The 13,530-nt window shown below is 43.2% G+C and overlaps 1 protein-coding gene across 1 annotated transcript in view; it reads right to left on the reverse strand.

The window, feature by feature from the left end:
- Positions 1 to 1,467: 1,467 nt before the first annotated feature.
- The window catches only part of LOC134226609 (open rectifier potassium channel protein 1), a 99,137-nt gene continuing 87,074 nt past the window's right edge, over positions 1,468 to 13,530 (reverse strand). The window contains exons 7-8 of the mRNA XM_062707485.1: positions 3,123 to 3,653; positions 1,468 to 3,062 (exon numbers count right to left, since the gene is read on the reverse strand). Of these exons, the coding sequence (XP_062563469.1) occupies positions 1,674 to 3,062; positions 3,123 to 3,653 (1,920 nt within the window). The 3' untranslated portion in view covers positions 1,468 to 1,673. The remainder of the gene's footprint in view (positions 3,063 to 3,122; positions 3,654 to 13,530) is intronic.

Raw genomic sequence — 13,530 nt, forward strand, 5'->3', positions numbered from 1 at the left:
TGTCGCGTATCCTGTTTAACAGACTCGAGGAGTCCTTCGTCGGCGAATACCAAGCAGGTTTTCGTGAGGGTCGATCAACGACGGATCAGATGTTCAGCCTGCGGATGATAATTGATATTTTCCAGGAGTAGAGCTTGCAGACTCATCATCTGTTCATTGATTTCACAGCAACGTACGATTCAGAAATGAGCTGTGACAGATAATGTCCGAACATGGTTTTCCGGCGATACTAATTAGAGTGATACGTGCAACGATGGCTGGCTCGAAGTCAAGTATTCGGATTGCAGGCGAAGTGTCTACCTCGTTTGTTTGCAGCAAGGTGATGCACTTTCGAATTTATTGTTCAACATTGCACTCGAAGGCGCTATTAGGGGATCTGGCGTGCCGAGGAACGGCACTACCATCACACGGTCGCATATACTTCTGAAATCGATCGCAGAGCAGTTCTGGAGGCTTTTGCCCAACGGAAGAGGGAAACAGCGAGGATAGGCTTAACCAAGACAAAGTACATGGTGGCAGGTAGAGATAGGGGAAGACCTAGTGGTGTTGGTGCTGAGGTAGTGCTTGATGGGGATGTGTTTGAAGTTGTTCAAGAATTTGTTTATCTTGGAACGCTTGTGACATGTGACAATAACGTTTCCTGTGAAGTGAAAAGACGTATTGCTGTTGCGAATATGGCCTTTTACGGATTACGTAAACAGCTTAGGTCCCGCAATATGCAAACGGAAACGAAATTCGCTCTATACAATACTCTGATTCTACCAGTGGCCCTTTATGGACATGAAGCATGGACATTAAAAGAGGCGGATCGGAGAGATTTCGGGGTTTTCGAGCGAACGGTGTTGCCTACAACACTCGGAGGGAAACTAGAAAATGGTGTGTGGCGCAGACGCATGAATCATGAGCTGTATCAAGCATACAAAGAAGAAAATATTGTGAATCGTATAAAATACGGCAGACTTCAGTGGGCTGGTCACTTAGTGCGAATGTCGGAAGAAAGAATAGCGAAAGCAATATTCAACCGGGCCGGCGACTTCGTGGAAGGCCACGAGTATGCTGGCTGCACGCGGTGGAATCGGACTTGGGGACCATGAGCGTCCGGGGAAACTGGAGGAACATCGCCCAAGACCTACGATTATAGAGCTCTCCAATACGCCAGGCATAGGTGTATCGACGCTGTAGCCAACCAGGAATCCAGGTAAGGTACAGTTACGTACAGATAGTAATTTCAATTAAAATGCTTTCTTTCAATTAATTAAATTGATACGAACTGCTTTATCATTTTTGGAATGTTCTTTGATACAGCCTCATAAATTTTGCTATCTATTGTTCTTTTCTTATAAACGTAATATGGCGTTAATGCTCAACATTATAACAAGATCCAATTTTATATCGTTCGAAAATAACTTTAAATCGTTTTCAATTCAATTGGAATGACCAACATTTTTTTTTCTTAAATAGTCTAGCTTTGCCCTTACACAGTATAAAATTTATTGCGCTAATAATTCACGACGGTTGTATTCTGCCCGTCCGTTTCACAACCCTAATGACTAATTGGCTGGAATGTGTTCCTTACAATAATATCCACTCACTAATGATCACTTTCGTTAAAATTACAAGGCAATACTGTTCAGTTTCATATGTCTATCGGGGGTTAAGCTATGGAAAGAGGATCAGCTATTTCCGTGTTCGTCCTTCGATTTGGGTTCATCGCTTTGGGAAAGGCTGCTGTGTCGACAGCGCGATCCAACAACGCCAGATGCAGTTCTCTGCACGGGTGCGAATTCCGAATCGGACCGAAGAAGGCCCGGTCGCCAAGGTTTGGAACCTCCGCTGCCTCCGATCGACGACGGAACCGAGAGCAGGTTCTGATTCTGACTTGCGAGAGGACTCGGCCGGTTTGAGAGTCTTCGCTGGAGGACAGTGCTGGGAGCATGCAGAGAAGTGGTGGACGAATTGAGAGGACTAGTACTATCACCGGAGGTTCCCGGACGGGGACACTGACCCGGTGGATAAGCCAAACTGGATAGACGAACACTGAATCGTCGTCTGAGAGGTTTGGGAGATGGAACATAGCCAGAGGCAGCACTATAAGGAGGCGGATTTGACGGACGGTGTGACGAAGGAGACACTGGAGTATGACTAAGAGGACTAGACTGGATTGGATTGCTGAGTGATTGACTAATATGTGGTTTGAGCGATCCTCGTCGAGAACCCGCATCCGGGAGCAAATGATTTGGGAAGATTGACATAAACGATGATGGCATTTGTGGTGGTACGGATGTTGCAATTTTTCGTTTTGGTGAGTTCGAAGAGTCTACCGTTGCGTAACCTGGCATGTTAGCCTGCGTGTGGGCAATTTCCAAAGCACGGATCAGGTCACCGATGGTGGTCGTTTCCAGAAGATGTTCATCTGATGGTGGCAGCGACATCATACTACCGCGGCCTTTAGAAGTTGCTGCCAAATACTGTTGCTGCGGCGAATAATTGAACATTGAGGCACGTCCTTTGGAAGTTTTGGATAGATAGGATTCGATGGGTTTTGAAGAATCTGTAGCTTTAGGATCAAAAGCTGAACGATGTTGCGATGGAAAATTGAACAAGGATGTTCGCCCTTTAGATGTTTTGGCCAGGTAAGATTCGACTGGCTTCGAAGACTCTGATTCGTAAATGGGACCCGTTTTAGAATCAGTTGAATAGTGGTGCGGTGAGAAATTGAACATCGATGCTCGTCCTCGGGAAGTTTTATTCAAATAAGATTCAATTGGCTTAGCGGACTCTACGTCGTAAATAGGATCGACCTTGGTATCGGAAGCGCTCGAAGTTTTTCGGAAAGGATTCAACCGCTGAAGAAGTTTGCGATTCAACGCAGAAATGGACAATATTCGATCTCTTGGTTGTTTGGGGGCTTCGAAGGAATGATTCGATCCAAATTGTTGTTTGCTATTGGAGATCGCTGTTCTCAGCAAGCTATCACGTGATTTGAGAGCCTTTTGACGAATTTTCATCATTTCTTTGAGCTGAATAGCATCTCCTCCACTCCAGGTCCAGTCGTATGGATTCTGAGAAAGAAACTTGTTTCGTCGGTTAACGGAATCGGAATACAAAGAATGAGAACTTACGCCTGGTGTTTGATGTGGTGTCAATCCGATGTCTGAAGAGGCTCTTGCTCTACCTAACGGAGGAGTTGTCATGTATGCACTGTCCGAACCGCCGTAATTGGACCACTCGGACCACGATTGTTCGCTGGCTAGGATTTGTGAATCGGAGAAACAATTGATTCCAGTATTGATCGATGCGTGGTCCAAAATGCTCTGACCATCCTCTTCGACAGGACCGATGTTCGCCAGAGCAGAAACGACCTTCGCCAACAGTTCGGCTGGTTGCACCAAAGCTTCGACTCCGAAGGTCTTTTCTTTGTTGATTCGGCTGAGATCACTATCCGACAGGCGACGGATCGATGGCACGCTCACGACCGATTTGGATCGTTGACGCAAATCAATCTGAGCCGTCGTACACATTGAGAAGGCACGCTGCCGACTGTACGCAATGGGATCAATTTCCTCCTCGCGGTACATCGACAGCTCCGGGCAGGATTCCGACCGCTTGAGATCCATAGTGGCGAAACGTTCCGATGGTTCCTCAAACACGGGCTAGAATAGAAAAAAGGTGAAAAATAGTGTTAAGGGGCCGTCCAGAAACCACGTGGTCATATATGGGGGGAGGGGGGGTTTGCAAAATGACCACGATAAGCCACATGGGGAGAGGGGGGTGTTGCTCTCGAACCACGTGTTTTTTTACACGAAAAACTTTTGGTGAATAACAATAGCGGTGTAAAAAATACAAATCGTTAAAATTTAATGTTATATACCCATTAACGCCCGAATTAACTCACTTTCATGATAATCACTTGATTTTTTCAGGAACATCTCAACACATTAAAATAATAAACTTAAAATAATTTAATTGAAAATCTACGGTCACAATTTTTTTAGCACGGTGGGCCATATGTACTGAAAATGATGAAAAAAATATTGTACCGATTGAGCAGTATATTCGATAGCAATTATAATCGGCACAAGCATCATATAGTTTTTGGGAGACCGGAGGAAGTCCTATTGCTAGTTGGAAATCCCGGGTATACCCCGTTAGGCATAAGTACGTTAGGCATAAAGACGTTAGGCATAAGTACGTTAGGCATAATGGACGTTATGCATAACGGACGTTAGGCATGATGTACGTTAGGCATAATGGACGTTAGGCATACAATGATCCAAAGAACAGCCTTTGACATAAAGAAGGCAGAATTATACCAAACGTCCTTATGCCTAAAGCCCCAAACGCAATACAACGGAACGGCGACGGAAACGGAAAATTTGACAGATAGCCCATATATTTTCTGTCAAATTTGCCGTTTCCGTCGCCGTTCCGTTGGGGCTTATTGCGTTTGGGGCTTAACGTACATTATGCCTATCGTCTGTTATGCCTAACGTCCATTATGCCTAACGTACTTATGCCTAACGTCCTTATGCCTAACGTCCTTATGCCTAACGTACTTATGCCTAACGTCGCGGACCCGAAATCCCTTCTACATTTTAGGCAGGGGGGGGGATGGTGGGCAGGGGCTCCCACGCAAATGAACCACATTTTTGTGCCTGACTCGAGAACGAATCAAGTAATTGGAAATTTTACTCTCTCTTGCTCACTTTTCCTCTCTCTACCTCTCACTCTTTCTCTTTCTCCCTCTCACTCTTTCTCTCTCTCCCTCTCACTATTTCTCTCTCTCTCCCTCTCACTCTTTCTCTATCACTCTCTCGCTCTTCTCTCTCACTCTCTCTCGCTCTTCTCTCTCACTCTCTCTCGCTCTTCTCTCTCACTCTTTCTCTCTCACTCTCTTGCTTTTCTCTCACTCTTTCTCTCTTTCGCCCTTTCTCACTCTTTCTCTCTAATCTCTCACTCTTTCTCTCTCACTCTCACTCTTTCTCTCTCTCTCACTCTCTCTCTCTCTTCCTCACTCTTTCACTCTTTCTGTCTCTCACTCTATCTCTCTCACACTCACTCTATCTCTCTCACTCATTCTCTCGCTATCTCTCGTCCTCACCCATACTTTTCCCTACAACATTTGGTTGCACATTGCATAAAGGAGCAAATTCATTCATCGTCACATTCTTTTTTTTGTGCGACGCACATTGTTGAAAAAGGTTCTAACAGCTCAACACACGCACACTCACGGATCACTCGAAACAAACTTCATTGGTGGTGGTTTCGAAGCTTTGAAAAAGATTTCTTCTCTACATAACGATCCGTACTGCACTGTTTGGTTTTATTACGGCCATGGCGTTCATGACTTGCTCATTATGGCTGCTTTGAAACCAATATAACATTTGACTGCAAACTAGGAACATCATATCAAATTCAATCGGTACCTCCATAACGTCAACAAAATGATTTCGTCTATTCCTCCTTGAGCATGTTTACGAAATCGATCAATAAGAATTGGTACGCATATTAGCGAACTGGTTTTTATGTGTCTTTCGCAACTTCCCTTGTTTCACAACGAGTTTGTTTGTGGGAGGATCTTTAGAAGTGCGCAGTGGAGTATAATTTGATTATTTTCCTTTATCCGGTCGATGTACTGGTAGGTTTTATATAATAATAATTATCAGCAGTATATATTTATTACTAAAATTATGAAGATTCTGATTGCTTGAGATGAAATTCAAAACATTTGAAGCTGCCATCGATCATATCACCGTTGAAAAGGTTCAACGGGAGAAGATAGTTGCTTTGCCACCAGCACCAGAACAATCCAGCGACGAAAGTTCCGCCGATGATGAACTAGTATTGGATGGAGATATTCGTGCTCCTGACCCAGTTGAAATTTACTCATCGTGTGAAGACCTAAGTGGAGTATTATCGGATATTGATGCGAGCATAGTAGAAAGATGCAACGTTGTTTTCATATAGCCAACTAGTCAGGGTTTTGAGATACAGATTGATGTTTTATGCAGAAGAAGTTTGAATGCTCACTAGCGCCACCTCGTACAAAAATTAAGAATTATTTGGATCAGTTCTTGACCCGCCAAGGTACTCTGAACAACTTTGCTGAATACTCCATGTAGCTAACTAATCAGGTTCTTGAGATACAGATTGATGTTTTATGCAGAAGAAATTTGGATGCTCACTAGCGCCACATAATGCAAACCTTCAGAATTATTTCGACCATTTCTTGAACCCCCTTGATGCTCTAAGCAACTTTGCTGAAGATTCCATATAGCTTACTTATCAGGTTCTTGAGATACAGATTGATATTTCATGTAGAAGAAGTTTGGATGCTCACTAGCGCCACCTCATGCAAAAATTCAGAATTATTTGGATCAGTTGTTGAACCGCCATGATACTCTGAACAACTTTGCTGAAGACTCCATATAGCTAACTAGTCAGGTTCTTGAGATACAGATTGATGTTTTATGCAGAAGAAGTTTAGATTCTCACTAGCGCCACCTTATGCAAAAACTCAGAATTATTTCGATCATTTCATGAACCGCCTAGATGCTCTAAGCAACTTTGCTGAAGATTCCATATAGCTTACTTATCAGGTTCTTGAGATACAGATTGATGTTTTATGCAGAAGTGTAACCTGGGGTTTCATTTTTGTATTTGCTGGCTCCACCGCAAGTAACATTTCCCCTCCACTAAGCCCACTATACTTCTCACTGTTTTGAACCGGTAAGGGTTATCACCTTGCCAGTGAGAGATGTGAGTACCACTTTACACTTACACCACCAACGACAGGAATGGACTTACAGTGGTTTGAGTGCTAGAAAAAAAAAACAATTTAAAAAAAAAAACTTGCCGAACGTAAAAAGCTTGCCCACAGGGACCACTAGGTGGAAGGGTTGCCAGGCTGATTTGGAACCATTATAGGGTTCGGGTTTTGTCGAGTTGGTCGTGCCCTAGTTAAAATAGCTCAGCTACAGTATCGAGCGATCTATTCTGTCCTGGACTCCACCAAGAGTCGAAGTGCGCGGCGGTTTTTTCTCCTAGAAAGTATTTGGACATAAAGTTATTCGTGAAAGCAAACCGATTAATTGTCTTTGGTTTATTGTTGTATTGTATCCTAGATTTTATAAAAGGCAATTGTAAATAGCTTAACAAAAGGCCACGTAGAGAAGACATAGTAATCGTGTGTAAACCATTCAAGAAAAAGGTAAATTGTTCTTTGAGTAGCCCATGTGTACGGAAGAGAATACCAGTGACGTCTAAAGGGTACTAATGTTAGGGGTAGGCCCAGAAAGCGGGCCTTTTTCTGTTCTTTTCGTTTTTCTTCGAATCGCAGAGCCGGAGCAAAGTGGTACGGTGGTAGAAGTGGCCAATTACCAGTGGTTCTCGAACTCGCTGGATTCCGGCAACAACGGGTGTGTAGAGCAGGAGTGGTTTTTTGTGAAGTGGCAGTTTTTCGCAGTCCGGGATTTTCCCGCATTCCCGAGGAAAACGTAACCGCCATCGCCCTTGAGTTCGGCCATTATCCGTCGCCTCGAAGACTCGCCGGCGGTATTCCATCGAGACGCCATCGCAATCGTTGCTCTCACCTGGATCGCATCCTCGCTGGTAGGGTTCACTGCCAGCTGCTGCCGGCCATCGCAATCGTGGCTCGCACCGTGATCACAACCACGCCACCGACCTCGCCTGTAGTGTCCACTGCCAAGCTGCTATCGACCATTGCCACCACGCCACAAAGCCACCAACGGAGCCCGGTGTCGACCATTGTTACCACGCCACAAAGCCACCAACAAAGCCTGTGTCGGCCATTGCCAACACGCCACCAACCGGGCCCTGTAGCGGCCATTCGCGAGCTGCCATCGACCACTACCAGCGTCGGCTGATTCGCTTCTGCAAGCACGTCATCGTCCCTGCCCGGGAGAAGCCAAAGCTCTTGATCATCGTTAGTCGAAGACCACCATCGTAGCCATCACGGGTCTGCCAGCGCCGGCGATTAGTTCGTTGGATAGTCCCCCGCCCTGCTGGTAAACCAGAACACGCGGAGCAACAGTGTAGCAGGGCTTCTCAACAAACATCAGTGGGTCAGCAGAGAGACACTCCCCGTGCGTCACACATCAATGCTTCGTGGTGTGAAGAACCAGTCGTCGGAACCTGCATCATCGTCGCCGAGAGTGAGATAATGTTAAATCGCAAGTACCCTACCCCATGACGTCACTAAATCATTCATAAATATATAAGCATGCTAAGATGAAGTTTAGAGTAGGGTAAAAGACCCAATAGTGGAGGAACTAAGCGTGTTACACCAATGTTTCTTCGCTTACACCACATCTATATTTCATGTCGCTTACCTTAAGTATTTATTTTTGTTGCTTTTCACCTCGTTTACGGACTCAAAAGGGAGTCTCCAATCCTCGCTTGTTGGGGTCGAGAGAGAGATTGCTTGATAAGCTTTTGAGCGCTTTGGGTGCGACACAGTTTGCCGAGCTTCCCACCATAGCACGCCGTGTGTCACGGTACACACGTGCGTGTAAAACTCCTGCTGTTGGTGAGTTCCGTTATGGGTGTGTAGTGTAAAGGTAGGTAAACGACCCTGTATTTGTCTCCCCATCCTAGCTTCGGGGTAGCTAGCGGGTAACAGAAGAAGTTTGAATACTCACTAGCGCCACCTAATGCGAAAATTCAGAATTATTTCGATCATTTTTTGAACCGCCAAGATGCTCTAAACAACTTTGCTGAAAACTCCATATAGGTTTTTTTTTTGTTCGGGATGAACCACTGCGTCCATTTCATTGAACTTTTGTAGTATACCCGTGTCATTTGTTCAGTGCATGTCTTTCTGCTCCATTTCTATTGAGAAGAAATGAAGTAGTCATTTTTTATTCATATATTTCTCAAGCTTAATGTAAGGCCTCTTTAGATTAAGGTACCGCTATTTATACACTTCGAAAAATGGCTTATACCCACTCTCAAAGGCGCGCCCCTCAATCAGTTTCGGCTCAACAATAAGTGGGATAATACTGATTTTGACCATGCATCGGTACTGAAGTTCAAACATATTTTTGCTTCTTCTTATGAGTTCCGAATTCGTTTTTGTATAGAGATCTGATTTCATTGCGTTTGGCATTTCCGAATCTCACCTTTACACAGAGCTCTAATCAGTCCGCTTCTTTCCTAATTAATCAGCGCTTGAAGATTCATGTCGTCGGCTTTGGAAACCAGCCTAAGGTTGAGTTACGTTTTTACAATTTACTCCATTTACTCCATCCAAAAGGAGCAAAAAATGGGTCATCTAAAAGCAAATTATAGCCGTTCCATACTCTTCCGACCATCACTCATAAGTATCAACAAGAATAGTAAGAACTAGAGCACAGTGTGGTAGATCTTACTCCGTAATGCAACACGAAGAGTGTCTACCCAGCATTACAGGCTCCGTTAACTGCCTGGCTAATTGTTTCACCCCCAGGCCATTCATCCCCTCAGCACGGGTCGCCTGACACCTTGGGATTCGGGGTTAGGGACGTCATATTGTCAGCTTCAGTGTTGTACCGAGCCTGGCGATATGACCGGATTTACACCGTCACGCACTACTTCAGAGTATCCATATCCCAGCGTAACGGGACAATATAGGGACCTGTATCTTGAGATACAGATTGATGTTTTATGCAGAAGAAGTTTGGATGCTCACTAGCGCAACCTCATGCAAAAATTCAGAATTATTTGGATCAGTTGTTGAACCGCCAAGATACTCTGAACAACTTTGCTAAAGACTCCATATAGCTAACTAGTCAGGTTCTTGAGATACAGATTGATGTTTTATGTAGAAGAAGTTTGGATGCTCACTAGCGCCACCTCGTACAAAAATTCAGAATTATTTGGATCAGTTCTTGACCCGCCAAGGTACTCTGAACAACTTTGCAGAAGACTCCATGTAGCTATCTAGTCAGGCTTTTGAGGTATAGAGTGATGTTGTTTGGACGTTCACTACTCATTACTTGATTTTTGTATGAAAAAGTTCTGTTTTCTATGGACGCCTACGCCACCTAGTGAATCAGTTCCGATTTAAATTGTTCACCATATGAAAGATATTAGTTCATAGAACAATATTGACGAAGACATGTATAGCTTTTGAGCTAAAACTTGCTAACAGATATAAAAAATGTAACTGATCTATAAATAGATCACTGGGCGTTAACGGGTAAACGCAAAGCGCATCTTAGGGCCGATGCCCACGTAGCGTCTAGGGTGGTCTAACCGGTAGTACCGAAACCGGTAAAACCGGTATTACCGACCAATTTTGGATACCGAAAATACCGGTTTTAGAGACGGAAAATACCGGTATTTTCGGTATTTCAAATTTTGCTGTCAGTATAAAAAATCTCAAATAGTTTTCACCTACATATATCAGCTAAAATGCCTATAAATGAAATATGCGATAACATATCTGTCCTATATAAATAGGAAATCCAACATATATGTGATAAATATTCGGTTACAAGCAGTAAAGACTCATATTGCAAAAAATACAGCAATTGAACGCGCGCATGAATAAACCTTTGCACAAGTAACCATCAATGGCGACTTTCACCTACAGCAAAATTCGATCATCATAGTCATTAATCATACGTGTTGATGCTTCATTCTCTTAGCCATCTGTCAAACTGTCAATGACTTTTTTTTCGAAGAACATTGTTGACATCGTCGAGAATTTTCTCGCAATATATGAAATTGTGCAAAAGGTACGTCCCATAGTATTTATTAAGCTTTATTAAAGTGATTTTTCTTATTACTTGAGTTCATCACTGAGCCATAGTAGTTCTTCTATGGACATCACCTGTGAAAAACTATTTGCTGCAAAAATATGTCCGTTCTGAATTCGAAAAAGAATTTGGAATAGCATGTTGTTTATACTCAAACGGATCTATGAGTTCAAGCTTCAATTCGAATTAAACTTCATTGATGATTTTTTGGCGGTTGGAGAAATAATTTAAGCCCTCAAACCTGTTCAAGCTGCTGTGGAACTACTCTGTCGTGAGTTCTGCACGATCTTTTTGCTTTTTCGAATAATTCTGCCGTAAAGCAATTAATCAGAAACGATTTTCTTTAAGACATTCATAGCTAATTTGATTGATCTTGAAGCGTCAATCAGCAAGCTTTTTCAACAAGTAGTTGGTAACATCAACAATGACTGGCCAAGATTACTGTGGGGAGAAAAAAATGTTGTCGAATTCCAAGGGGCACCCCCCAGAATTGTGTCTTTGGGTGAGAAAATCAATCTCTGAAAATTTCAGCTCAATCGCTTGTTGCATAAGCTGGCGCATTTGATTTGAAGTTTGTATGGGGATTTCAGCCAAAATGTATAGGAAAATACACCTCCGTCACTCATTCGATCTGGAAATTGGTTCTGATTGCTCGATTGACCTCAGAATTGCAAAAACGGCAGTTGTTATGTTACAGAACAATTTCACAGAACATTGCAAGATGATCAAATGAACTTTTATATAATTTTCGGCTGATTTATTAGGAGCTGATTTGTGTATTTTTGGGTTTTTTGATCGAATCGCATCAGCCGAAACCTATATAAAAGTTCATTTAATTATCATACAATGTTCTGTGAAATTGTTCTGTAGCATACCAACTGCCGTTTTTTGCATTTCTGAGGTCAATTGAGCAATCAGAACCAATTTCCAGTTCAAATGAGTGACGGAGGTGTATTTTCCTATACATTTTGGCTGAAATCCCCATACAAACTTCAAATCAAATGCGCCAGCTTATGCAACAAGCGATTGAGCTGAAATTTTCAGAGATTGATTTTCTCACCCAAAGACACAATCCTGGGGGGTGCCCCGTGGAATTCGTCAACTTTTTGTTTCCTGGGCCAGTCTAATCAACATCCAATGCGGATAGGGAGAGGAGTCGCTCAGTATGTTAAGTCTACTTAAGTTTCGCTTAGCCCAGCTCAACAAACAATGATTTTAACATTGGAAGTTTGTCAAAAAATATAGTTTTTCATCCAAAAGTCCAAACCAAAAGTTTTTCATTTAATATCTGAAATATTCACAAAAAACCGGTATTTAACCGGTATTACCGGTATTGAATCCACCAAATACCGAATATCGGTATTTGACAAAAATGGCCAATACCGACCACCCTAGTAGCGTCTTTTCAACTCAGCGTTAAAAAGACGTAGGTGTACATCGAGAAAAACCAATAACGCAGCGTCGGTCGCAACGCCGATGTATATCTGCGTTATTTGACCATCTTAGCCTAAGATCCTATATTCATAAAAAAATAAACGAAAAAACAGGTTGCGATTCTTGGACTTAGGACTTGACTTGACCATGCCTTTAAGATACATAATATGTCCAAATTTTCCACATCAACTATTTTGGATGAATAATCGGCGTTGCATACCAGACGAGCTCGGTGGTCTAGTGGCTACCGCTTCTGCCTTATGAGCAGGAGGTCGTGGATTAAATTTCAGGCTCGTCCCTTTCCTACTTTGTATTTCTATCATAGTTCTTTCTGTGTTTCACGTTCTACCAACACAATTCCTACTGTTATAACCTTCCACACTAACAAAACCTCCCGTGGCACCTATGAGAGGTCGTAGAGTTCTCTGCATCTTTCTTAAGTAGGTGTCCGACTAACCATCCTTCCCCTTCCCCAGCATTCGCAAGGACGTGGCCAGGACAAATCTGGACTATTGGAGAGAGTGCATTGCTTCCATCTAAGAGATAGTGATTAGTCCCAAATCAATATCTGTGGTAACGGATGAAAGTGATGCTACTCTCACACAATATTCCAGGCTTGTACCACCTACGAATTTGTGCGAATTGCTCAATGCTAATGCTAATGCTAATAATCGGCGTTGCATACCATTCCTTGGCAAAATCTTCTCATCAAACCGACACAGAAATCAAATCTACCTCGAACAAGAATCATCAAAAAAATTCAGGAAGTATCTGTCCGGTCACGGAATATTAGCCTCGACAGTGGCAACCTTCCCACTGAAGGACTGCCTGAAATAAGCCACAAGTTGGCTCAGCAGGGGATGTAGACTGTATCTCAGCCCCTCCACTGAAGGGCCTCCTAATGCGTGCGATAGCGACTGAAGAACATTATTTTTAACTCTTAGAGCCTTAAAAAAGGCTGTTTGCTTCGGCTAAGTGCAAAACGTAAGAAAACGATCTTTTCAAATAACCGCGAATTTCTAGCACTTTTCTTTTCTTCTTCTTCTTCTTCTTCTTCTTCTTATTGGCATTACATCCCCACACTGGGACAGAGCCGCCTCGCAGCTTAGTGTTCATTAAGCACTTCCACAGTTATTAACTGCGAGGTTTCTAAGCCAGGTTACCATTTTTGCATTCGTATATCATGAGGCTAACACGATGATACTTTTATGCCCAGGGAAGTCGAGACAATTTCCAATCCGAAAATTGCCTAGACCGGCACCGGGAATCGAACCCAGCCACCCTCAGCATGGTCTTGCTTTGTAGCCGCGCGTCTTACCGCACGGCTAAGGAGGGC

This window comes from Armigeres subalbatus, chromosome 3 (genome assembly GCF_024139115.2).
Source record: "Armigeres subalbatus isolate Guangzhou_Male chromosome 3, GZ_Asu_2, whole genome shotgun sequence".
NCBI classification, from domain to species: domain Eukaryota; kingdom Metazoa; phylum Arthropoda; class Insecta; order Diptera; family Culicidae; genus Armigeres; species Armigeres subalbatus.